This window comes from Mustela putorius, unplaced genomic scaffold (genome assembly GCF_011764305.1).
Source record: "Mustela putorius furo isolate JIRA1106 unplaced genomic scaffold, ASM1176430v1.1 tig00000450_pilon_pilon_pilon, whole genome shotgun sequence".
Classification (NCBI taxonomy): domain Eukaryota; kingdom Metazoa; phylum Chordata; class Mammalia; order Carnivora; family Mustelidae; genus Mustela; species Mustela putorius.
The window spans coordinates 23,572,897-23,600,529 of record NW_025421385.1 but is presented as its reverse complement, the minus strand read 5'-3'; the positions used below and the strand labels follow the sequence as shown (position 1 = coordinate 23,600,529).

The following is a 27,633-nucleotide window of genomic DNA, read 5'->3' as shown; positions in this document are numbered from 1 at the left end:
TCCAGAGAACCTTTGAAATGTAGATTGTCAGTAAGCCAAGGTATTTAGTTTAGTTTCTTTCTTTAAAAAAAAAAAGGACATGGCTTTCCAGTGATACAATTTCCCATTATTTTAAAAGAAGTATCCTTTTTTTTTTAATTGAAGTATAGCTGACATACAGTATGATATTAGTTTCAAGTGTACCACATGAAAGAAGTATCCTTTACAGCATAATATCCAAAACAGTAGAGAAGAAATTATCTAGACTTCTTTAATGCATAAATCAAGTAATTCCATATACTTTTTCTACTTTGACCATATTCTTCATTTGTGAATTGGCAATAAGACTCATTTGTGAGCCTATGAAAGGTTTTCGCCTTTAAGGAAACCGCAGTAATACTTCTACTGTAAAGAAAAACTGGTTCCTCATAGTTCATGAACATTTATATCATCCCAGATAGGCTTCTGAAAGAAAACTGCTTATTAACAGTCTGTGACCTTTTGTGAACTATTTTAAAAATGCAAAATTATTTTCTGTATCTTCCTAACTTGCCTCATGGTGAGAACTGTTTCAAGAGCTGTAAACACCCCCCAATTCCCACATATCCCAAGTGCCACAACCTACAGAATCTCATTCGCAGTAGTCTGAGGTGGAACCCGGACATTGGGGTTTTTAAGCAATGCTAAGGGGCAGCCAGGGTTGAGAACCACTGCCCCAGAACCCCTGCCCTACACCTACTAACTGTGAGACAGGGAAAGGGAGCTAAGGAATCTGCATGATGACCCCATCATTTCAGTTTAGCCAAGATAATTACAGGCCATGATATTTTACCTCTTCAAGGACAGTGATTTGTAACTAACTCTTATGACACTAACTGGGAATGAGATGCAAAGTCATTGCAGGTAAAACTATAATGGGGAAACCAGCGGAAGAATATTAGCTAAGCACCTACTCAGTAAGTGTATTCTGAACAACTATATACACAACATCAGGCATGCGCGGACTACAGGGATCTCAACAGGATCTCCCCCTCAAGAGCTGTGCATGGCATGAAGCTGGAAGGTGGGAGGGATTAAAGAAGCAGAGTAGAAATAAAATAATTTAAGGGGTACGCGGCTGGCTCAGTCTGTGGAACATGCAACTCTAAATCCTGGGGCTGTGAGTTCAAGCCCCAGGCTGGGTGCAGATTACTTAAAAATTTAAAAATCTTAAAAAAAAAACCACACCAATATACATATGAAAAACACATTAGGTTAAGTTTGCATGATAGGCTCATAAAAAGTATCCTTACAATTCAAAAAATTAAAACAGTAATACACATTCCTTTCTAGATATTTCATTTTGATACATATCCTTTCAGACTTCTATATATACAACTTCTATTTTTATTAAATATGTTAGGAGAGTCTCATTTGTATCATTAACAGGATTATACAGAAGCTATCTCCATGAGAGGTGGGTCAAACAATGATGAAGCACACAGCTCTGGAACCAGACAATCTGGTTTTAATCCCAACTCCTGCATTAACCAGCTACCTCACCCTTGGCAAAATGCTATGGAAGAGAGAGTTAGATGAAGCCTTGATACAGCTCCAGGGAATTTATATACTTTCCTTGAGACAAACCCCTGAAGGTGAAATAACTGAGCCAAAGGCTATGAATGCTAATGCTTCACAATGGCCTCAAGGGAGGCTACTTCACTAGACTGGGGAGGTCTGGAACTGGAGCAGGCGGTTACTTTGGTTACCTGAAGTAAGTCACGCTTTCTGTATCCTTTCCCCTCTTGACTCGGCCATGTAACTGCCTTTGATGAATGGTACATTACCAAGTATTTGTGAATTGAGGCTTGTCCTCTTGGAGCATCTGTTCACGAAAAGACATTCTCTCTTGGAACCCAGACACTATTCTGTTAGAAGTCCAGCTATTCACATGAAGGAAAACTCAGGAACTGATCAACAGCCCCAGCTGAACTCCCAGTTGGTGCCAGCACCAACTTGCCAGCCAGCCATTGGACTGAATCATCTTGGAAATAAATCCTCCAGCCCCAATCAAGGTGCTCCGGCAGGTATCAAGGAAAACACAGAGAAAACTGCTCCTTCTAAGACCTGACCAGATGGCTGAATTGTGATAAAGTGAAAGTTAGTTGTTTTAAGACACCAACTTTTGGGGTTGTCTATTACATAGTAACAGACAACTGAATGAGTAACCTGACTTTGGTAGAATTATGCTAAACAAAAAGCATAATTTTTGAGAGGACAGTATTTCATATATAAAAACATGGTACTTAGTAAGTGTATAGACTTCTTTATTTTTAACACTTTGCTCTTAACTTTTTTGCTTCCTTATTACCTCCTATGTTCTGAGCAGCTGAGGTTCCCAAAAAATCTAAAACAGTTCATTGATTATGGATTAATTATGGAAGTGTTTTTCCAGAATTTAAGCAGGTGATAAAATGAACTGAAACTTTTCTACTCTAAACAAAAGCAAGGTCCTAAAGTAAGTTGTAATTTAAGGTGCTTTCTCTGCACTAACGTGATAAACCTCTAAGAACAGAGTATGAAATAATTGGCCACCTACATTATAAAAGAATGAAACCGACGTGTTTCTTCAAAGTATGAAGTAGTACCTGGGACACAAAAACAAGAGGGCACTTACCGAGTCTTAATTATTTAAGACCAGAGTAATGCTTCTGTTAATAAAGTCTCTTCTGTTCTTGTGAGAGTGACTAGCTATAATAAGACCACCAGACAATGGCATTAAATACTATATACATTAGACTGGCAGCAGTGTCATTACAATACTTCATTCCTTCCATAAAGCCCCACAAAGAGTGATTACTGTTCTTATAACCCAAAAGTACTCAAATTACTAACACAAAATCCTTTTACTAGATACAGTAAGTAACTCTCTTAAGAACCCCCATAATAAACAGCTGGAAAAAGCACAGATCACAAGTTATAACATGTCATCAAAGATTTCAATACATTATTAATTAAGTCAGTAATTTTAAAAAAATTTCTTGCCAGCATATTGTCTTTAACTATTAAGTGACTGTGGTGGGGCTGCAGAGCAGGGTATTCTGGGTTCTGTCCCTCACAATTTAAGTTCATTTCTGAGTACTTAGTCTAGCCTCTTTTTTTCCCTCATACTTTCCCTCCCTTACCCTGTCCTCTGAGTTGTAAAGTTTCTAAGAAAAGGAAATCATTCCAGATCCTTCACCTCTATCAGGTGATTTATCAGATATGTCATTTGCAAATATCTTCTCCCATTCCGTAGGCTAGCTTTTATTTTTTTTTATTTTTATTTATTTATTAATTATTTTATTTATTTTTTATTTATTTTATTTTATTTTTTTAAGATTTTATTTATTTATTTGACAGACCTTCATAATACATTTCCAAACTATTTGGAAAATATTTGTGGGAAATATATTTTAAGTCATGACACTTATAAATATTATGTATCTCTTAAGCCACTGGTGTTACTTAGAATGCTAAGAACTATACAGAATAAAAGTATTAATTGGGAATCCACCACAAACACTGGCTAAATATATGGACGTGGTCCCTGATTGGCAGACTTTATACAGACAAGGATAGGTAAGGTTAAGGAGAGGGAAATTAAGGATACTAGAATACAATGGGGCAAATTTCTGTAGATGGTACCCAATCTGGGGAGTGCATAATTGTAACACAGACATGTATGTACAACCTTTTAAGCTTAGAGGCTTTAAGACTCATTAAAATTTTTTCTGAGGCTCCTGGGTGGCTCAGTAGGTTGAGACTTCACCTCTTGGTTTCTGCTCAGGTCCTAATCTCAGGGTGCTGAGATCGAGCCCTGCATCAGGCTCTGTGCTCAGTGGGGAGTCTGCTTCTCTTCCTCTGCCCTTCCTCAGCTCTCTCTCTCTCAGATAAATAAGTAAATCTTAAAAAAATAAAAAATAAAAAAAACCCAAAAACATTACTTTAGGGGCGCCCAGGTGTCTCAGTCATTAAGCCATTAAGCCTTCGGCTCAGGTCATGATCCCAGGGTCCTCATATCAAGCTCTGCGTTGGGATCCCTGCCCAGTGGGAAGCCTGCTTCTCCTTCTCCCATTCCCCTTGCTTGTGTTCCCTCTCTTGCTGTGTCTGTCTCTATCAAATAAATCAATAAAATCTTAAAAAAAAAATGTTACCTTCCTTCTCTGAGTTGCATCATCTTTAAAATGAAGACACTGTCATTTACCTCAGTAATTAAAGAGGAACTTTTATTACTTCAAACATATTATCAAATGAAACAAGATGGGATTGGGAGGGAGACAAACCATAAGTGACTCTTAATCTCATAAAACAAACTGAGGGTTGCTGGGGGGAGGGGGGTTGGAAGAAGGCGGGGTAGGGTTATGGACATCTGGGAGGGTATGTGCTTTGGTGAGTGCTGTGAAGTGTGTAAACCCGGCGATTCACAGACCTGTACCCCTGGGGATAAAAATATATTATATGTTTATAAAAAATTAAAAAAACATATTATCACTTATTGGATATTGAGTGTAGGACAAATATCATGCCAAATTTTTCCAAAATTTTTATATCAACTCTAGTTAGGTAACATACATTCCAATATTGGTTTCATGAGCAGATCAGTGATTCATCATTTACATAGAACACCTACTGCTCATCATAACAAGTGCCCTCCTTAATGCCCATCGCCCTCTACCTCCCCCTATCAACCCTCAGTTTGTTCTCTACCTTTAGAGTATCTACGGTTTCCTTCTCTCTTTTTTTGGTCCCCCTTCCCGTATGTTCATCTGTTTTGTTTTTTAAATTCTACGTATGAGTGAAATCACACAGTATGTCTTTTTCTGACTTATTTTGCTTAGCATAATACATTCTTGCTCCATCCACATAACTGTGAATGGCAAGAATCCATTCTTTTTGATGGCTAAGTAATATTCCATTGTATGTGTTTGAGTGTGCATGCATACCACTTCTTTATCCATTTATCAGTCTATGGATATTTGGGCTCTTTCCATAGTTTAGCTATTGTAGATAATGCTGCTATAAACACTGGGGTACACATACCCCTTCAAATCAGTATTTTTTTTTTAAAGATTTTATTTATTTATTTGAGAGAGAGACAGTGAAAGAGAGCATGAGCGAGGAGAAGGTCAGAGAGTGAAGCAGACTCCCCATGGAGCTGGGAGCCTGATGTGGGACTCGATCCTGGGACTCCGGGATCATGACCTGAGCCGAAGGCAGTTGTCCAACCAACTGAGCCACCCAGGTGTCCCTCAAATCAGTATTTTTGTATCCTTTGGGTAAATACCTAATAATACAATTACTAGATCGTAGTTTCTATTTTTAACTTTTGAGGATCCTCCATACTATTCTCCAGAATGGCTGCACCAGTTTGCTTTCCAACCAACAGTGCGAGAGGGTTCCCCTTTCTTCGCATCTTTGCCAGCACCTGCTGTTTCCTCTGTTGTTAATTTTAGCCATTCTGACAGGTGTTAGGTTTCTCAGTGTGGTTTGGATTTGTACTTCCCTGATGAATGATGTTAAGCATTTTTTCACATGTTTGTTAGCCATCAGGATGTCTTCTTTGGAAAAGTGTCTACTCATGTCTACTGCCCATTTCTTAACTGGATTATTTGGGTCTTCTGGGGTTTTGAGTTTGGTAAGTTCTTTATATATTTTGGATACTAACCCTTTATCAGATATGTCATTTGCAAATATCTTCTCCCATTCCGTAGGCTAGCTTTTATTTTTATTTTATTTTATTTTTTAAGATTTTATTTATTTATTTGACAGAGAGAGAGAGAAATCACAAGTACGCAGAGAGGAAGGCAGAGAGGAAGGGAAGCAGGCTCCCTGCTGAGCAGAGAGCCCGATGTGGAGCTCGATCCCAGAACCCTGGGATCATGACCTGAGCCAAAGGCAGAGGCTTTAACCCACTGAGCCACCCAGGCACCCCTTTTTATTATTTTTTTTCAAATATTTTATTTATTTGACAGACAGAGATCACAAGTAAGAAGAGAGGCAGGCAGAGAGAGGGGGGGGGAAGCAGGCTCCCTGCTGAGCAGAGAGCCCAACGTGGGGCTCGATCCTAGGACTCAGGGATCATGACCTGAGCCGAAGGCAGAGGTTTAACCCACTGAGCCACCCAGAGGCCCCATAGCTTTTAGTTTTGGTTGATTCCTTCACTGTGCAAAAGCCTTCTATCTTGATGAAGTCCCCAAAGTTCATTTTTGCTTTTGTTTCTCTTGCCTCCAGAGATGTGCCTCGTAAGAAGTTGCTATGGTCATCAGAGTTTGCTGCCTGTGTTCTCCACAATTTGGATGGTTTCCTACCTCATATTTAGGTCTTTCATCTATTTTGAATAGATGTAATGTAATGTAAGAAAGTGGGTCTAGTTTCATTCTTCTGTATATTGCTGTTCAATTTTCCTAACAGTGTATGTTTAAGGAATTGCCTTTTTCCACTGGATATTCTATCTTTTGTCGAAGATTAGTTGACCATATAGCTGTGGGTTCATTTCTGGGTTTTCTATTCTGTTCCACTAATCCACATGCCTGTTTCTGTGCCAGTACCATACTATTTTGATGATGACAGCTCTGTAACACGGCTTCAAGTCCAGAATCATGATGCCTCCAGTTTTGTTTTTTCTTTTTCAGAACTGCTTTGGCCGGTAGTCTTCCAGTTCCATACAAATTTTTCCATACAAACTGTTCCAGCTCTGTAAAGAATGCTGGTGGTATTTTGACAAGGATTGCATTTAATAGGTAGACTGCTTTAGGCAATATAGCCATATGTCACATTTTATCCTCTGAAGTTTCATTTTATGGCTGAAGAAACTCAAAAAAGCAGAGTGAGGTAACTTGCTTAGGGTCATATGCATACAAATAGGCAGAGAGAGAGAGAGAGAGAGAGAGAGGAGAAAGAGAGAGGAGACAGAGTTTTTTCTTTCAAGTTCAAAGTTCATGATCCTAAGGCAAACTATGGTTACAGTACCTGACCCAAAGCAGATGTTAAATAAAGCTTTAAAAACCCCACTTAAGGGGCACCTGGGTGGCTCAGTGGGTTAAGCCTCTGCCTTCAGCTCAGGCCATGATCTCAGGGTCCTGGGATCGAGCCCCACATAAGGCTCTCTGCTCAGCGGGGAGCCTGCTTCCCCCTCGTTCTCTGCCTGCCTCTCTGCCTACTTGTGATCTCTCTCTCTCTCTGTCAAATAAATTAATAAAATATTAAAAAAAAAACCACTTAAGCGTTTAATATCTGAACAACTACTATGTACAAGAAGCTAAGTAATATTTTATCAAGAGGCCTTTAAAAACATTTAAACGTTGCACAAAGAGTGCTCCTGAGCAGATAGAAACTAACATTAAAAGCATAATAATATTAGTAAGACTTTTTCAAAATATAAAACCTCAAAAAAAGATAGAATGCAAAACAGTAAGGGTGGGAGCTGCTGGAATGGTGAAGAGCTAAGTAAAACGTCTCGGACTCCCTCGCCCCAAATCAATGATAAAACAGTATCAGGATTCTGAAAATTGGCTGAAGACATATAACAAATCGAAAAGCATCTATTCAAGGAAAAAACAGTGAACCTCAGATAAGAGTGGAAGTCTGTCGTGTTTTAACCACCACCCACCAGCTCCATCACTGGTAGTTTCACCAGTGTGGGACAAAACCAGCATCATCATTACTAGAGGGGGATAAGTGATTAAGAGAAAAATGCAGAAAAGTTCCATATGCAGGGGGTATTGTTGAGAACAATAGTGATCTTGGTTGCAAACAGTCAAGAAGGCCAAAACTGCAGCAGCCAATGGTTCCAAGACTGACTAGGGCAAGAAAACAAATGGCTACACCTGACAGAAACTCAGCAGAGATGTCCTGAGAATGGCACAACCACGATGGGTCTTAGTAAGTTATCCCTGGTGGTCTGAGAGGCTGTGTGCTTGCACAAAGCTTGCAGGCCTAGGAAAGACTGACAAGGACCCTACTCATCTAGGTATCCCTGGCTGTAAGGTCTTTCACAGATAAGGAAGAGTCACGGACGTGAGAAGACTTGGCACAAACCAGAAGCTGGAATCTGTAAATTGCTTATGCTTTGAATTCATTCCCAACCTACAAATTAATTCACTGTCAAAGGGCAGAGGCCTTAATGGCTCAACATGCTTATGTAGAACCTCCGACTCAGTCACTGGCTAACCACTAAGCTATGCTAATCCAAGAGTGACCCTTAGGAAACTAGGCTTAAAAAACAAGAACTGGGGGGGGGGGGGGAATCAGAGATATTGGCAATAGCACACCACAGACTTTGTGCAGGCAGGTCCTTAAAAAATATACAGAAATAGACCCTGTCCTGTGTGGGAGAGGCAAAAGGTGACAGAATTCATTAGTCTCTAAAATATATTATCTAAGGGGTACCTGGGTGGTTCAGTTGGTTAAGTGTCTGACTTCTGCTTGGGTGATGATCTTAGGGTCCCAGGACTGAAACCCATGTTGGGCTCTGTGCTCAGAGGGGAGTCTGCCGCTGCTTCTCCCTCTGCCCCTCCCCGTTTGTGATTGCTCATGCTCACAAATATTTTAAAATAAATAAATAAATAAATAGTCTAAAATGTTCAAACAAAATAAAAAGTTCAGCTTAACAAAAAAGTATTATTAAACATGCAAAGAAACAGAAGAGTGCATTCTACATTCAGGGAAAAAATTGTTTTCAACAGAAATTATCTCTGAAGAGGCTCAGCTGTTGGACTTAGCTGACAAGGATTCCAAGGCTTTCAAAGCTATCACAATAAATATGCTCAAATAACTAAAAGAAATCATGCTTAAAGGATTCAAGGAAAAGTATGTTGACAATAACTCAAGGAACAGAGCCCCTCAACAAAAAAAGATTATAAAGAAGACCCAAGTTGGGGCGCCTGGGTGGCTCAGGGGGTTAAGCCTCTGCCTTCAGCCTGGATCATGATCTCAGGGTCCTGGGATAGAGCCCCACATCAGGCTCTCTTGCTCAGCAGGGAGCCTGCTTCCCCTTCTCTCTCTGCCTGCCTCTCTGACTACTTGTGCTCTCTCTCTCTGTGTCAAATAAATAAATAAAATCTTTAAAAAAAAAAGAAGAAGAAGAAGAAGAAGATCCAAGTTGGAATTCTGAAGTTGAAAGTGTGTAACTGGGGCACTCGGCTGGTTCAGTCAGTGGAGCACGCAACTTTCTCGTCCTCAGGATTGTGACTTCAAGTCCCAGGCTGGATGTGGAGATTATTTAAAAGTAAAATCTTAAATATAAAAAAAGAGAGAAAAGTGAAACAACTGAAATGAAAAATTCACCGGAGGGGCTCAACAGATTTGAGCTGGCAGACAAGAGAAATCAGCAAATGACAGATCAATAGAAATTGTTCATTCTGAAGAACAAAAAGAACTAGAACAGAGCTTTAGAAACCTGTGAGACTCTGTCACAGGTACCAACACACAAGTAATGAGAGTCTGACAATAAAAGGAAAAAATAAATTAATGACTGAAGACTTCCCAAATTTGACTAAAACCTTTATACATCACATCTAAGAAGCTCCATGAATTCCAAGCAGGAGAAACATAAACACATCCATACCTACATACATCATGGTCAAACTATTAAAAGCCAAAGACATCTAGAAATCTTAAAAATGGCAACCAAATCATAGATAGGGAGACATACAAGATTAATAGCTGACTTCTCCCCTTAAATACAAACTAGGAAGCATTGGAATATCCATAAAGCTGGAAAAAAAATACCACAAAGTCTATAAATTCAGTGGTAGACAGAAATCTGACATGCACCTGTCCCAATTCCCACCCCTCCCATATGAGTGGTATACATCTCCCATGAGAGTATGGGTGAGACCCACAAATATGATGGATGTCACTTTCATGATTAAGTTACACTGTATGGCAAAGATGAAGCACTTTTGCAGATAAAGTCCCTAATCCACCTTTGAGTTCCTCATTTTTGACTCGACTTGACTTAATCAGGTGAGCCAATTAAAAAGAGAACTTCGGTTCCCCTGAAATCAAGACTTTTTCCCACTGGCCTTGAAGAGGAAGGCCACTATAAATTTTATAGCTACAAGAAAATGATTTCTCCCAAGAACCACACCATGTAAGCATGGAAAGAATCCCAGGCCTCACATGAGACCACAACCCAGATCAAACCTTGACTGTAGATCTTAAGACCTGAGCAAATGGCACAGCTAAGCCAAGCCCAGATTTCTGACTTACAGAAATTGGTGAGGTAGTACTTTAAGGTGCTACATTTACTTTAATTTTTCACGCACTAATAGAAATCTAATATATCTATTAGTTTTATTATTCACTATTAGGATAGCAAAACTATCCTTCAAAAATAAAGAGAAGGGGTACCTTGGGCTCAGTTGTTAAGCATCCAGCTCTTGATCTCAGCTCGGGTCTTGATCTCAGGGTTGTGAGTTCAAGCCCCACAAGGGGCTCCAGACTGGGCATGGAGCCTACTTAATACATACATACATACAAAATAAACTGTTCCCAGAGGAACAAAGATTGCAAGAATTTATAGTAAGATCTGCCTTACAAGAAACACTAAAGAAAGCCCTTCAGGGGTGCTTGGATGGGTCAGTCAGTTAAGCAACCACCCAGGATCCTGGCATCAAGCCCTATGTCAGGTTCCCCGCTCAGCCTGCTTCTCCCTCTCCTTCCTGCTTGTGCTGTCTCTCACTATCTCTTTCTCTCTCAAATAAATATCTTTAAGAAAAAAAAGAAAGGAAAAAAAAAAGAGAGAAAGCCCTTCAGGCTCAAAAGAAATGACAACAGATGGTTACGGGGATCCACATGAAGAAATAAGAGCAGTAGTAAAGGTAATTACACAGTAAATGTAGAAATGTGTTTTTCTCTTTTCTTAGATCATTAAAGACAACTACATAAAACAATTATAAACCTCTTCTGTTACCCTTGTACTATGTCAAGACATAATGCACATGACAATATAAAACAAAGGAAGGGGGAGGAACTGGCTATATTTGGAGCAAAGTTTCTATATTTTACTGGAATTAAGTTAGCATTAAAGTGAATCATACTATGATGTAAATTCCTAGCTCAAACACTAATAATTTAAAGAAGAATTTTAAAAGATCTTAGGAATTAAAATGGTATATTAAAAATATCTATTGAATAAAAAAAAGCAGTAAAGGAGGAATAGAAAAACAATGAGATATAATGAATAAGTATTAAGAAGTACACTTGTGGGGCACCTGGGTGGCTCAGTTGGTTAAGCATATGACTCTTGATTTTGGCTCAGGTTCTAAGACCTGTTCCTGCGCTGGGCACGGAGCCTGTCTGAGATTCTCTCTCCCCTTGCCCTCTGCCCCTCCCACCCAGCTCATGCTTTCTCTCAAAATAAATAAATAAATAAATAAACAAACAAACAAATTGAAAGGGGCACCTGGGCAGCACAGTCAGCTAAAAGTCTGACTCTTGCTTTTGGCTCAGGTCTCGATTTCAACATTGTGAGATCAAGCCCTGTGTTGGGTTCTGCAATCAGCAGAGTCTGCTTGAGATTCTCTCTCCCTCTTCCTATGCCCCTTCCGCTTGTGCGCACTCTCTCTCTAAAAGAAGTAGTAAAATAAGTAAATCTTAAAAATAAATAAATTAAATAAAAAAGTGCACTTGTGATGAGCAGTGGGTGATGTATGAATTGCTGGATCACAGTATTGCACACCTGAAACTAACGTTAACATGGTATACATTAACTAACCAGAATTAAAATAAAAGCTTTAAAAAAGAAAAAAGTATCAAATGGCAGAAATAAACCCATCACTCCAATAATTTCATTAAACATATAACTATTAAACATTTCAATCAAAAGACAGAGATTGTCAGTCTGGATTTTAAAAAAAAGATTACCATTATATCCTGTCCACGAGAGTCACATTTAACATTCAAAAACATAAACAGGTTAAAAGCGAAGGATGGAAAATGATATAGCCTACAAATAATCACAAAAAAGCTTGAGTGACTATATGAATAACAACTAAAATAAACTTTAAAAAATTTTAAAAATATTTTATTTATTTTTAGAGCGCGAGAGAGGGCCTGTGAGTAGGGGAAGGAGCAGGGGCAGCGGCGGGGGGGGGGTTGGAGAGTGCAGAGAGAGAACTGAAGCAGACTCTGTGCTGACCACAGAACACGACCTGGCGATCATGACTTGAGCTAAAACCAAGAGACAGTTGCTTAATCAAGTGAGCCACCCCGGCACCTCTAAAATAGAGGTGAAGCCAAGATAAATGGGTAAGGACAGAGATTCTTGTTAAAACGTCATGAAGAGGAGCACCTGGGTGGCTTAGTGGGTTAAGGCCTCTGCCTTCAGCTCAGGCCATGATCTCAGGGTCCTGGGATTGAGCCCCGAGCCCCGCACTGGCTCTCTGCTCAGCGGGGAGCCTGCTTCCCCCTCTTTCTCTGCCTGCCTGCCTCTCTGCCTTCATGTGATCTCTGTCAAATAAGTAAATAAAATCTTAAAAAAAAGGGGGGGGGTCATGAAAAACTGCTTTCCTTCCCTGCTTTGGTAACTTCAAAGAAAACATTACATTAACTTATTCAACTGCTCCTCCTCCATTATTTGTTTCCATTTTTTTTTTTTAAGATTTCTTTCTTTATTTATTTGATAGAGAGGGAGACAGCAAGAGCAGGAAACAAGCAGGGGGAGTGGGAGAGGGAGAAGCAGGCTCCCCGCCAAGCAGGAAGCCTGATGTAGGGCTCGATCTCAGGACCCTGGGATCATGACCTGAGCTGAAGGCCAGACACTTAATGACTGAGCCACCCAGGCGCCCGTTTTCATATTTTATTTTTATGTGATAAAACACACATAAAATTTACCATTATATGTCACAGAGTATACATTTTTAAATGTACAGAACTCTGAAGCATTAAGTACATTCACACTGTTGTACAACCATCATTACCATCCATTATCACGTTTAAATAATATACTCTGCAATAGTGTAAGAGATTCTATAGAGTTTTTACTTTTCCTTAACAACATTTCAATGATAGGGGCGCCTGGGTGGCTCAGTGGGTTCAAATCCTCTGCCTTCGGCTCAGGTCATGATCCCAGGGTCCTGGGATCAAGCCCCGCACCAGGCTCTCTGCTCCGCAGGGAGCCTGCTTCCTCCCCCCCACCTCTGCCTACTTGGGATCTCTGTCTGTCAAATAAACAAATAAAATCTTAAAAAAAAAAAAAAGAAAGAAAACCAATCCTTTACTAAATTCAGTACTTTCTTTTCTCTTTTTTTAAAGTAATCTCTACACTCAACGTGGGCTCAAACTCACAATCCTGAGATCAAGAGTCACATGCTCTAGCAACTGAGCCAGTCCGGCGCCTCCTTCTCTTTGATAATGCAATAGAAAGCTAAAGCCAACTCAGTAATTAAATAATAGCAACAGCTAATATTAAATGAGATAGGAACCCTGAGGAACACTGAGATCAAGACCTGAGCTGAGATCAAGAGTCAGACGCTTAACTGACTGGGCCACTCAGGCATCCCAAATGAGATTTATCAAAGTGCTTTACAATCTGAATTTAATGTCCTCCGCTGAGTTGCTTTTCATTTGCCTACAGGAGAATTTAGTCGTTAACATTTAATCTAGCAGATTTTCCTGAGGCCTTTATTAAGAACCCTTGAGGAAGTGGGGCAGGAAGGGATTTCCTCTTCTACTGGCCACAGCAAGACCTGTAAGAGATCCAACTTCTGTGAAGAACAGGAAATTACTTCAGGGGCCTGAGCTAAATACCACCGGAAGGCCCAGTGCTCTCAACAGACCTGAAGGCAACTGTAACTGAAACCTACTGAAACCACTCATATTTTACACGTACCTGTACAACACTGAAGAGAAGTAAGAGTCTATCCACTCTGAAAGGCACCATTTACTCTTATCCCAGTTCTCTTTGGTTAAGCTACAGCTTAACTATAGTTTCCAAACTTGTGCTCAACTTCCTAATACATTAAAATTATCCTATAAAGAAAGTAAGTCTCTAACCTTTGACTGGATTAGGAAATTTTCTCTATCTTAATCAGCAGAGAACAGGGGGTGTGTGTCAGCGCATGCTGGGGAGTTTCGCCAAAGGATAACAGTGAACAGACTGTGAGTGACCAATGACTGGAAACGACAACGAGATGGGGCAAAAGGTTACAGAAACTCAAGGGAAAAAGCCCTGATACAATGGTCCCTTTATATATGACACATACCGTATATTCAAGCCCAATTATCACTTGTAATAAACTAAAGACAAGTCAAACAATTCAACTTTAATCCCAAGGAAATAGATGTCTGGTAGCTTCTAACTAACACCTCAATTTAAATAGCCTCTTATGACTAATGGCTACTGTATTAGAACAGTTCTAGACAAAGGGCTATCAAATGTTCTAGAGAAAAGCAAATCAAAGAATATATACAGAACATCCTTCTAAATAACCCACTGAATAGTATTCATAACTAATAGCCTACTCCAACCTATAAATACTTTCTTAATTTTATGAATGTTTTATCAGATTTTATAGTTAAAAATCCTTCTTCTACAATGCTTCCTTAGCTTTGACATTCTTGAACTTTCTTCATATAGAAATTCTGGGTGCCTTACGTATTTGATATAGTTCATATACCTCATAGCCTTTTAAAGTTGGATTTTTAAGATCTATCCTGTCATAAATGGATCTGGATATTTTAAAAGAACCGCCTGTTCCTACTCATTATAAATAAATGCCTGAGGCTAACGTGCAGGTTTCTTTCCAAAATAGAAATCCAAGAAAAAAAAAATGTAACATCAGAAGAAATCGTGTAGTTATACATTTATTGCCTGAAATACTTAAATGTTAGACTTTGAAACCTAGAATCACAAGATACAAACTCAAAAGTATTTTTCTTCCAATGTGTGCTACAAATATAAGATACTATTGCTTCCAAGAACTTGCCTAGAATTATGGAGGGTCAAAGGCTAATAATAAAGAATTATACCTTTTCTAAGCTAAATTTTAACCAAGAGCCAATAATCCACAGTATTCATCACAAAGTACGCATAATTTTACATCTGTCTAGTCTCAGAAGTTGGCCCCCTCTCATATAAGAGCACCAGATAACAGCAAGGATAAAAAACCCTATTAAAGGGGCACCTGGGTGGCTCAGTGGGTTAAAAAACCCTATTAAAGATTATGTGGTTCTTTTTCTTATACCCAGTTTTTAAAAAAGATTTTAGTTATTTTAGAGAGAGCGAGCAAGCAATAGCAGAAGACCATGAGGGAGGAAAAGCAGACTCCCCACTGAGCAGGGAGCCAGATCTGGAGCTCAATCCCAGGACCTTGGGATCATGACTTGAGCCAAAGGCAGACATTCAACCACCTGAGCCACTCAGGTGCCCGGGGAAATGACTTTTAGTAAAAGGGTATGGTCATTCTTATTAATTTCCTATTGCTGCTGTAACAAATTGTCACAAACTTAGTAGCTTAAAACACAAATTTATTGCCTTGAGTTGTGGAAGTCTTCCAATAAAACTATAAAAACAGGGAAGTCCACAGCTTACTCACTACTGCTCTAGATCTATTAGTACCTTTTTTTTTCTTTTAAATCTATTAGTGTCTTAATAATTTTCTCAGTGGGGTGCCTGGGTGGCTCAGCAGGTTGGGCTTCTGAATCCTGATTTCAGCTTAGGGCAGGACAGAGAGATCAATCAAGCCCCAGGTCCAGCTCCACACTCAGTAGGGTGTTGGCTTCAAGTCTTTCTCTCTCTCTCTCTCCCTCTGCCCTTTCCCCTACTCATTGCCCCTCTTTCCAAATAAATAAATAAATCTTAAAAAAAAAAGTTCTCAAGTTACACAATATGGGAGGCATCTCTGACTATAAATACATTTATTTAAGATTTTATTTATTTAAGAGAAAGAGAGAGAGTGTGTGTGCGCACTCACACAAGTGAAAGCTTAAGGGAGAGAGGGAGAAAATCTCCAGCAGACTCTGCGCTGAGCACAGAGCCAGACACAGAGCTCTATCCCACAACCCTGAGGTCATGACCTAAGCTGAAACCAAGGGTCAGATGATCAATGAACTGAGCTACCCAAGCACCCCTGGGTATAAACTTAAATAAAGACCTGACAATACATAATATATGCCTAGCCAACAAGACTTTTATCTACTTCTGTTTCCACTTCAAGATAACGAATAATGTCAAGGCAAAAGAGGAGTGAGATGCAAAGAAATGGATGTAAGGAGAGGAGATCTGAGACTCCTCTCCTCCTCTGCATGGATCAAAATCCCCAAATTTACTATCCCACAAGGCAGGAGTGGGGAAAAAACAGAAGGCAAACAATCTATAGGTGGCAAGTGTGGAAATAATTTAAGGAAATCCAAGCAAACAGAGATGATCCATCAGTGATAAAATCAAAGTCTAGAGAGCAAAGAATTAGGAAGTGCCCGTTCCGATACTGCTAGACACAAAATAATTTTATGAAAATTATTTCAAGTCTTCTATGATTTTCTGGTAAGAGACAATGATCTCACTTATTCGGGTATCTCAAATTATATACTCTAACATTCAATACCATCAACTAAAATGCTGGTCCTAAGTAGAACTGCCTCCATAGTTTTAAACAGCCATGGAAGAAAAAAAAAAGATTAATCATGTATTTTCAACACCTCTAATCCAACCCCAATCTCATGGTATGCCTCTATCAGATATACCATGTCTTAACAATAGTCTTTCTCAACTTATCGAAATTAATTCTCAGGAAGAAATCAAAACTCATTCACATTTAAGATTGTAAAAACTGGGGCACCTGGGTAGCTCAGTTGGTTAAGCATCTGTGCTCAGGTTGGGGTTCTGGGATCCCTGGCTCCTTGCTCAGTGGGGAGTCTGCTTCTCCCTCTCCCACTGGCCCTCCCACTCATGCTAATAAAATAAACAAAAAATCTTTAAAAAAAAAAAAAAAAAAGATTGTCAGAACTAATGAGAACTCAATTTTATTTCTTACCCACCTTCCTCTAAACTTTGAAATCAGACATCAGCAAAAAAGTAAAGAATTAAGAGAGATTATCAGAATGTTGCTAAAGCCACACCCTAGAAGGGCTGATCCCAATTACTTCTTTATTGTGTTCTTCCTTTCTTCACATGGCTGAAGATGTGACTAAATTCCCAGCTTCTTTTTGAGGAAAAGGGCAATGGGGCAGGAATACATTTTCCCCTTGGCTAGAAGATGGATGTGATGCTGGGAGCTGACAGTCAAGCCAGGGTAACAGCCCAAGATTGCCTCTGAAACCTGTCATGTGAAAAAATAAAGACTCTATTGTTGAAGACTCTGTGAGAACAGCCCAAACTGTATCCTGATACCACCTTCCTTGAAAGTTACATCATATGCCACATTTTACTACCATGTCAAAATTCCTAGGTTCTAAATATTTCTTTAAGGATGTAAAATTCTGGTTGAATGGGTTAAGTCATTAACTATGAAATCAGTAAATAACCGTACTGAGATTACAGTGTTGCTTTTCTTGGACACCATCTCTCTTATCTGATGTTCAAAAAATTGCTGGCTCTGCTTACATGAAAGCAGATTCTCTCTGTCCCAGGACACCTGGCTGGCTCAATCGGTTAAGCATCTGCCTTCGGCTTGGATCATGGTCCCACAGTCCTGAGATCAAGTCCCACATCAAGCTCCTTGCTTGGCAAGGACCCTGGCTCTCCCCCTACTTGTGCTCTCTCTCTGACAAATAAGTACACAAATTCTTAAAAAAAAAAAGGGGGGGGGCGCCTGAGTGGCTCAGTGGGTTAAAACCTCTGCCTTCGGCTCAGGTCATGATCCCAGGGTCCTGGGATGGAGCCCCGCATCGGGCTCTCTGCTTGGCAGGGAGCCTGCTTCCTCCTCTCTCTCTGCCTGCCTCTCTGCCTACTTGTGATCTCTATCAAATAAATAAATAAAATCTTAAAAAAAAAAAAAAAAAAAAAAGATTGTCTGCCTCCCCACCTGGGCTCATGTGCACACTTGAAATAATAATAATAATAATTATTATTATTATTTCTTTCTTAGATGGATATATATTTTATATTTCCCTAACTCCTGGCTTACCCCCCTGATTCTTACATGGGAACACAGTACAAGTGGCAAAAACAACTGTCTTGGCTGAATACAGCCAATGCCTCCCCTTCTTCTGAAAAAGCTGAGCTATACAGGTTGTTACACTTTCAGCTAGTATCTAAATTGCCTCCCCTCCAAAAACAGTTTTCTATCTTTGGTAAGTGTCATTGGTTTTCCTCTCCACTCTCAGATCTCTATCAGGATCTGCTTTTTTGTTCTGGTTGGCTGATTTGTTTCTATTTATTTACTTAGAATTTGCCTTTCTAAATCACATCTAACTACCAACCACTGTGGTTCCAAATATTTGTTTCATACTTCTCAGAGACAGAGAGCATGGTGCAACCAGGAATGAGCCTTCCTGTGTATCAGTAAAGCGTCCTTGCTAGGGTGCTTTTTTTTTTTTTAAGATTTTATTTATTTATTTGACAAAGAGAAACAGAGTGGAAGGGAGAGAGCAAGAGCCAGGCAGAGAGGCAGGGGCAGAGGGAGAAGCAGACTCCTTGCGGAGCAGGGGGCCCGACACAGGGCTCAATCCCAGGAACCCTGGGATCATGACCTGAGCCGAAGGCAGAAGCTTAACCCACTGAGCCACCCAGGCACCTCAGGAAATGACAGTTTAAGAAGCATTCTAGCTGGGCTCCCTGCTCTGCAAGGAGTATGCTTCTCCCCCTTCCTCTCCCCCGGCTCATGCTCTCTCCATCATTCATTCTCCTAAAAAAAAATAAAATAAAAATAATATTTTTTTACATTAAAAAAAAAAATCTTAAAAATAAATAAAGAAACTACCATTTCCCAAATCCCACTTCTGCCCAATGAAAGAAGACAATGGTTTCAAAAGCTCCCCAGGAGAATGGTCAATACAGGCTCTGAAGGTCAGAAAATGTAGATCAAATCCCAGTTTTGCCATTTAATACCTATGACTTTGGGCAAGTTACTTAACCTTCCTAAACGTCATTATTCATAATGTCCACTACGTGGAAGTGCAGTGCCAGGTGTTGAATAAGGGTGATCATGACAGTCCCTGTCCTCTAGGAGCTTATAGTGGAAGACACAAGAACTAAAGGAAGCCACAAATAAGCAAATAAATTTAATCCTCATAGGACTACAAGGCTACACAGGAAGGAAATCCAATCTAAATTCCAAGGATCAGCAAAATCTCTAGAAAAATGATAGCAAGGGGGACCTGGTGGGCCAGTTACCCCTGTGCCTACAGTAGAGCCTGCCATTCCCCCTCTGCTTGTGCTCTCTCGCTCTCTCTGACAAATAAAGAAAAATCTTTAAAGATAAATAAATAAATAACTTTATTTTTAAAAGTAATCTCTACACCCAACGTGGGGCTCAAACTCACAAGCCCAAGATCAAGAGTCACACGCTTCGCCAACCGAACTAGCCAGGCACCCCAGGAAGATGGTCTGTAATGGCGGAGGAAGTATGTAGACACAAGAGGCCTGGATAAAAGAGAATTCAGCTTATTCAGGAGGTACAAGCAGCTCAACAGGCCTGGAGCATAAAGCAAGAATGAGGAAGGGACCAAAGATGAGGATCAGATCAACAGGGACCCCAGCTTTTACATCAGCAAAACAGGAATATTCCCTATTCTCTTCAGTTACCTCAAAGACCGTGTTATATATATACAGCAGTGCTCGCTTCAGCAGCACATACACTAAAATTGGAAGGATACAGAGACTAGCATGGCCCCTGCGCAAGGATGACACGCAAATTCATGAAACACTCCATATTTTATAGACACATATATATAGCACAGCGCCTTGAATAGAAGAAGCACTGAAGTGCTAAGTCCCCTCTTCGGCTTCAACACACACAGAAAAAAAGGCCTGCCTTTTATAACATCACCCGCCAGCCAGTCAACAACGAGTTCCCTCCAGGTCTCATCAGAGCACAGAATTTAACAGCAAGCTCTTGGCAGCTGCTCGCCTCTCCTGGGTGCGTCTTACCCGCCGTGCATTACTGAAGACTCAACTCAGGCCTCAAGAGTACCAACCCTGGGATTTCCTTCCAGTGTTCAGACACCCAAGGGTGCCCCAAAACGAGGCTGCAGACAACAAGGGTTTTAATGTCCTGTTTTAAATTAAATGAACTGCAGCTGTGAAGCAATTCTGAACCAGGACCAGACTACTTCCAATCTAACCCTGGCTGTGACACTAGTCAGATAATTTACTTTGGGTGAGAGACAACTGTCTATGCTTTGGTTCCCTAAAGTACTATAATGAACAATACAGAACAGTCCCTAGTAGCCCAATATAGCAGGACTACTTTTTAACTGTCACTGCTTCCCTCCCCCATCTTAAGGCATGGATTAGGTAAGAACCTTGAAAGCTAGTGACATGTCCATCCTTCATGGAGATCCCGGAAGCCAGCTGGAGCCACCAGCAAAGATGCGTATCAGACATCTCCTGGCCAGCTGATAAAGCTACCTAGATTCTGCAGATGTCCTTTGACATAAAATACCTTGATTCTTTAAAACATCATTAAAAAATATATCTGGGCCCTTTACTAAAACATTCTTATAAATACTGATAGCAAGTCTAAGAATTTCTTTCTTTCTTTCTTTTTTTTAAAGATTTTATTTATCTGACAGACAGAGATCACAAGCAGGCAGCGAGGCAGGCAGGCAGAGGGAGAGGAGGAAGCGGCTCCCCGCCCAACAGAGAGCCCAATGAGGGGCTTGATCCCAGGACCCTGACGTGAGCGGAAGGCAGAGGCCTTAACCCGCTGAGCCACCCAGGAGCCCCTAAGAATGTATTTCTTAGTTTCCAATCCCGATATTAATAATTTCCAATTTAAAATGAGAGGACTCACACAGAGTAAAATCACCAATATGGGTTTAGAATGGAAAATTGTCAAAATGCTACTTTTACTAACCATCTTTCTTGTCCAAATGTTTATCAGACTTGCGGCGCCTGGGTGGCACAGTCAGTTAAGCATCCATCCACTCTTGGTTTTGGCTCCGGTCCTGATTCAGGCTCCCGACTAAACGTGGAGTCTACCTGAGTTTCTCTTCTCTCTCTGCCCCTCATCCCCCACCCCCACTCACTCTCTCTAAAATAAATATATAAAATCTTAATTAAAAAAAAATATATGGCTGGGTGGCTCAGTCTGTTATGTGTCTACCTTTCACTCTGGTCATGATCCCAGGGTCCTGGAATCAAGTCCCACATACGGCTCTCTGCTCAGCAGAAAGTCGGCTTCTCCCTTTTCTTTCTTCCTCTGCTCCTCCACCTGCTCATGTTCTCTCTCTCCATCAAATAAATAAATAAAATCTTTTAAAAAAAGGTTGATTAAACTTTAGTATTCAGCTTTGTATTTTAATAAGCCTCAATTTTAAAAGGCTACTTCTGTAACTATGCGAGGAGTTGCATGTTAGCTAACCTTATTGTGGTAATCATTTCAAAATATATGCACATAAAAAATCATTTTGCTGTACAGCTTTAATACCTTGTATATCAACCATATCTCAATAAAACTGTAAGAATACTATTATAATCACAAGAAATGTACAATCTTAAAATATGAAGTATTCTATTAAATATTTTGGGGCTTAATATGAAATTTACCACCTTCCAAACGACATCACAACTTTCTACATGGAATCACACAAAATAATAAAAACTTCAAACAAACCAAAAAGCTCCTGAACAAGATGGCTTCTTTTATACTACATCTGCCGCAATGAAAGTATACTTCCATGCCAAGAAAATCTAACAATTTTAGTAACTCAACTGCACAGTAACTCAGAAAGTGTAGTTAGTTGATCACTGCCTTTTAAATTAGAACTTAACTGTTTTTAGAAAGAGGTAACTTTTGAAAGCTTAGTATATGTACCAGTCAATGCTAAGGAGATTTACATACATTATCTCATTTAGTCCTACGAGTACATGCTATTGCTAGCATACCTATTTTACAGAGGGGAAATGGAGTTTAGATTGTTGACCTTACTCTGCTTATAATCTATTCAATGAACTCAAAGCTCAAGAAAGATCCTTAACTTGTTTGAAACAACTGTCTCTAGCTACAATAGTAGATCTGAACTAACTTCAAATCCCCAGAAAATTAAGGTGGCATTATGGTACAAACTTCAAAAATAGTGACTGAGTTTCTCCTTTAAACTTCTCTTTAATATGCCAAAATAGTTCTAAACCCCGAGCTTTCCTAAACCTTTCATCATTTATGGTGCTCTCTGCTGTACCTACCCATTAGAACAATTTTTAAAAACATTAACACTGTACCAATTATTTTCAAAAGGCCAGAGATACTAATCAAGTGATCCTAATAGTCTTAAACACTACCCTCAAACCGAAAGATAAATGGAGACTGGGAAACTTCCATTCTAAAGTACCACTATCTAGATAAAATTACTTTGTGAATTAGAGTAATTTCAATCAGATTCTATAAAATTGAACACTTTACTCAAGACCAGAATTAGAAAGTAACTATAAGATAGTTTAAGGTCCCAAACTCCACATGGCAATTCAGTAGCAAAGGGCAGGCAACAGGGGCTAGGGAGAGAAGCAACAGTTTAGAAAGTAGTAATAAATAAAATTACAAAATGACTTAACTATTCATCTTCTTGGCCATTTTACCTTAACACAAGACTGTAATTACTCTAAAAAATCATATGCTACTTAAGTAAGACCTACTGTCTTACTATAAGGTGTTCTGAATTTTAAGTTAACACACCACATATTAAAAACTCCAATGTCATTTCACAACCATTAGAAACTCAATTACACTTTTTTTGGGATACCTGCATTTATGACTAATACCATCATTAACAACACAAAAAACTGTTTTATATAATACAAACCAATGCAGGTGTATTCTTTGTTCATTCCATAACTTATTAACCACTCTTAAAAAGGATTATTCTTAAAAATGTAAATGATCATACCATAAACACTATTTTTAAAGTGTCCCATCAGCTATGCAGTAATCAAGTATCAGATGTATTTTTAAATGATTAAATTATAATACAATGCTTTTAATACAATGCACTCAGCAAGATAAACACGAAGTTATTAAATGGAGGAAGTGGAAGCAGAAGATTCTGCTTCAGTTGTATGACAGGAAGTACTAACTATGGAAGTTTAGAAACAGGAATACCAACTTCTGTTTTAGCACAAAAAATAAAGGAAAACATGGTGGTGAATTAGGGTAAAAGAGGAAGTTCTTTTTAGTGAACATTCTGCCATATATTTTAAAATCATTCCAAAAGTTAAAAAAAAAAAAAAAAAAAAAAAAGGGCCGGGGGCCTTACTCTTTCACTAGGCTTCTGTGGTAAAACACTTCCTTGAGTATACTGGAGGCTGGATTTTTTCACAAAACTGCATATGGCTCACAGTTTACAAATCCGTAGGGACACCAGGTTGACTTGGAACATAAACTTTAGTTTCACATTTTAAAGTCTGATTATTAAAATTCTTTTAGCAACACATATTTTTTAAATGCATAAATTTCACAACATGAATCTACTTAGCACTACTGAACTGCACACTTAGAAATGGTGAAGATGGCAAATTATAGGTTGTTTTTTAACCATATGCACAAAAAAATGCACAAGTTAATGAGAAATTACTCCATTTAAACATTACTAGTAACTTGTTATGTAAATTTCGATTACTGTAAAGTGAAATTCTTAATTTTTAGTAAAATCTGTTGCCGTTTTTAACAGCTAAATTCATTTCATTAAATTCAAGTCATTAACTTTTAAAGATACTTTCATACATAAGAAAGTTCTTTAATCCTGAACTACAGTGAAAGTGAAGCACTATTTTCAATTAGCATCTTTCAAATCATCTGAATTACTTGCTATCAAACACTAGCTACGAAATTATAAGTGTGTTTCTACTTCAGCTGATTCCTTCATTCAGTTAAGTGCAAATCTCGAAATTAAGAGAGTAAGATCCCTAAGGGAATAGGCTTTCTTAAAAGCAGTTGTAGTTTTGGATTGTGAGGTAGACAACACTCGCCACACCTCAGCCTTTAGCACGATGGTGGCCCAGAAGGCTAAGGTCTATCACTGTTCTCTCCAGGCTCAGCCCTACCAAATTCGTCAGGCTTTTATGAACACCCACTAGATTTTGCTCCGAGAAGTGTACAACCTAGTCAGTTTGGTAGCTCGGGAAAGGCCTGGAACAACCAACCAGCTTGGCTCGGCCACCTTTAGGAAAAAAGTCTCCAGCTCAAGAAGACTGGGAAAACTTCAACTTTGCGCAAAGCCCCTTTCTCAGTCAGATCCAGCTCTCCTCCCGAGGAAGCACTGTGTTCTCGAAAGATCTACACCTTTCCAACTCAAATGTCATTCCCAGATCAGCTGCTTGAGGGGCAAGCGGCGCTCAACCCACGCCCTCTTCTTCGAGCACCTTCTCCACATACCAGGGCTGGGCTCAGCTCACTCTGCAGACCCCTTGAGTAAGCCCTAGAGGAAGCGGGGCCCTGGCCCAAGACCCCGCCCGGGGACAAGGCTGCCGGACCGAGTCAGCCCGGAGCTCCCGGCCTGGGCGGCTATAGCCGCCGGAGGGGACCACTCGTGGGTTGACAGGGGGAGACCACGGACGGCGGGAGGGGTCTCTCCGAAGGGGAGAAAGACAGCCTCACCTTGACCCTGATTTCGTAAGTGGTGAAGCGGCCCCGGCCGACCCCCACCGTCTGCGGGTTGCTCACATCGATCTCGAGGAAGTTGCTGGGCGGCCCGTAGGCATCATTCAGGTTCTGCGGCTTGGTGATCAGCCGCCGGGTGTCCGCCACGGTCTCCGCCATTTCTCTACTGCAGCCGCCGCCGCCGCGGACTCCCTCCGCCCCCTCCGCGTTCCACCGACGCCGCCGCTGCTGCCCGCCGCGGGGACACCGGGCTCGCGCACAGCGGTCGCGAAGCGAACGAGCACGTAGGACGGGCGTTCACCCCGCACGCGAAGCTCCTCCCTGCGTCTCTCCGGCTTCCGCCTCTTGGGCCCCGGCGAGAAACAGCTGACTCGCCGGGACGCCGCGCCCTGGGCCGGGGAGGCCCAGCGGAGGCCGCGGAGGGGAACTGAGGGCGAGGAGGCCGCGGGGCAATGACGGTCACGGGACTTGTAGTCGTGAACAGGTTCCGGCCAGACTACAGTGCCCACAATGCACCGGGCGAGCGCGTCGCCGCCAGGCTGAGGCCGGGGTTCGGCGGGACCTAGGGGTCCGGGGGTGGACGCTTCCTGTCTCTCTGCAGTCGTTTGGGCCTGGAGCGGTGGGAGGGAGCACGGAAATGATCTTCACGGTCTAGGGGGCTGCGAGAACAAAAGTTAAACGGCTAGATTTGTGGGATTTGCCCGCAGTCGAAATGAAACTCCAGCTAACTCTGTGTCAACCTTTCACCGGTCTTACCTTGAACAATGCATTTCTAGATAACCATTAACGTGCCTCACATTCTGTTTTTGACATCATCGTGACAGTTTGACCAGACGCGTATCTAGATTGATAAATGGTAGGTGATTAAGTAGGAGAGTGGAATACAGACAAAGACCTTGCCAGATCACAGCACTAAGGTCAAACCATTTGGAGACTGTTGGGCTCTCGAGAACAAAATAACGTAGTTAAGTGGGCTGAAACCTGCCTTTAATGACCTGTGTTTGGGTAAACTGCAACTTTCTTCCCTCATTTCCCACAAAGTTCCAGTAAGTTAAAAAAGAAAGAAAGAAAAGTGGTAAACATATTTCTACAACATTTTATTTATTTATTTGACAGAGATCACAAGTAGGCAGAGAAGCAGGCAGAGAGAGAGAAGGAAGCAGGCTCCCTGCTGAGCAGAGAGCCTGATGTGGGACTCCATCCCAGGATCCTGGGATCATGACCTGAGCCAAAGGCAGAGGCTTTAACCCACTGAGCCACCCAGGCGTCCCTCTACAGCATTTTAAACTCAGATAAGAATTTTTAAGAATTGGGGGATGGGGGGGAGCCACCTGGAAAAAAAAACAGTAGATGGTAGTTCATCTGTAGCAAATGGAGATTTCGAACTTTGAGGTAGAAGGATGTTTCTATCCCTGCCTAGAGGGTTATCTCTGTTTATGGCATAGTTCTGCAACTATGTCTGCATTTTTTAAAGTATATTGAGTTTCAGAAATTTCACTTTGAATAATCTGACCCTTAAGTTGAAAAATTGCCCAGATCATTAAAAACCATTCCTAATAACACTAAGAACAGTTGGAATAAAGAAATTACTTAAATATAATACAGACTATTTTCTGAAAAATCAACGTTCATTAGTGCAACAAATATTTCTTGAAGGTCTAGTAGGTATTTTTCAACTGTAAATAGTAGTGAGTTAAGAGTAGATAGTAGTGAGTTAAGGGTAAATAAGTTACGGAAATTCTCTGAATTCATCAGGTTGGCTATCGAGTCCTTGGGGGAAACATAGTAAGTCAATAAATAATATGATCGGTACTATAAGGAAATAAAGCTAGAATAATGTGATAGAATCAATAATAATATGATTGGTGCTATAAGGAAATAAAGCTAGAATAATCTGATAGAGAGTTGTATCCCTTAAGTCCCTTAAGACAAGCTCATCAGACAGGGTGGTCAAAGAAGCCTTCTTTGAGTATCTTTCAAAGAGTAAGGGTAAAGTTAGAATAAGTATGTGCAGACAGGACTCCCTGCTGAGCCTGTCTCCTGTTGCCAGAGACCAAATGGGAACTTGGCTGGTATGATTATAGCAGTGAGCTCAAGAATTGAGTATAGATTGTAGGGGAGAAAAAAAATTTCCTTCTACCTTTCAAGATTACCCAACTGGTTTAAGAATCAAATTTATGTGAGACAGATTAACAGGAGAAAATAACCCAAGTTTAATTACATGCTCATGGAGGCCCAATAATGAAATTGAGATCCAAAGAAATGACCAAAGCAGGGAATTTTTATACTTTTCAGAAATGAGACAATAAATCTGTGAGGAATTAATAGGACACAGAAAACAGAAGGTTGGGAGGTCTAATTAAGTAATTCTGAGCAGAATTTGGGCTGGGGTAATAGAGTAGTAAAAATTAACAAGGTTTTTTCCATAATTTTGGAGACTTTACAGTCTTGATTCCCAGTGAGGAGGGTTTTTTTTTTTCCTTAGTACAGGAAGGAAGCCTTCCATGTGGAAGATTTATTTCCTGCTCTCAGAGGGGAGCGAGGAGGGTCTGAGTGTGCTTGCATGGACTGTTTCCTGAGTAACTTTTACTTAAAATAATATGCCACGGTGGCACTTTTTGGGAGAGCCTGCCTTTGGTCCCTATGAGATGACACTTTGAATTAGAATATATGTGAGCCAAGAGACCAGGAACCATTGTATTGTGCTATGATCTGTGACACTTGAACAAAGCCCTCATGGGATATTCTCATAGGAATCTTCTGTCTCATTCCTTGGATGCCATGCAGAGCAGCTTTGGGCAGTAGCTGCAGTGGGAAGCAGCTACAGAAGAGAGTGGCACAGCCACATAGCAGCCAGACAGCTAAGAAGAGCCTCCTGGTATAAATATTGGGAGGAAAATTATTTTTCAGGACATATGATTGTATTCCTAGAATAATC

The 27,633-nt window shown here is 40.4% G+C and overlaps 1 protein-coding gene and 1 non-coding gene across 3 annotated transcripts in view; one reads left to right on the top strand and one right to left on the bottom strand.

The window, feature by feature from the left end:
* The window catches only part of SNX3 (sorting nexin 3), a 43,952-nt gene extending 18,801 nt beyond the window's left edge, over positions 1-25,151 (bottom strand). Inside the window, exon 1 of one of the 2 annotated variants that reach the window (XM_045080235.1) lies at positions 24,759-25,151. In XM_045080235.1, the coding sequence (XP_044936170.1) occupies positions 24,759-24,854 (96 nt within the window). In that variant the 5' untranslated portion in view covers positions 24,855-25,151. Of the gene's footprint in view, positions 1-24,692 lie in introns of both variants that reach the window. The other variant, XM_004753456.3, reaches the window with a different exon arrangement.
* LOC123392149 lies at positions 19,717-19,820 on the top strand. The gene has a single exon (XR_006606854.1). It is a non-coding gene; the product is annotated as a U6 spliceosomal RNA (small nuclear RNA).
* Positions 25,152-27,633: the final 2,482 nt, after the last annotated feature.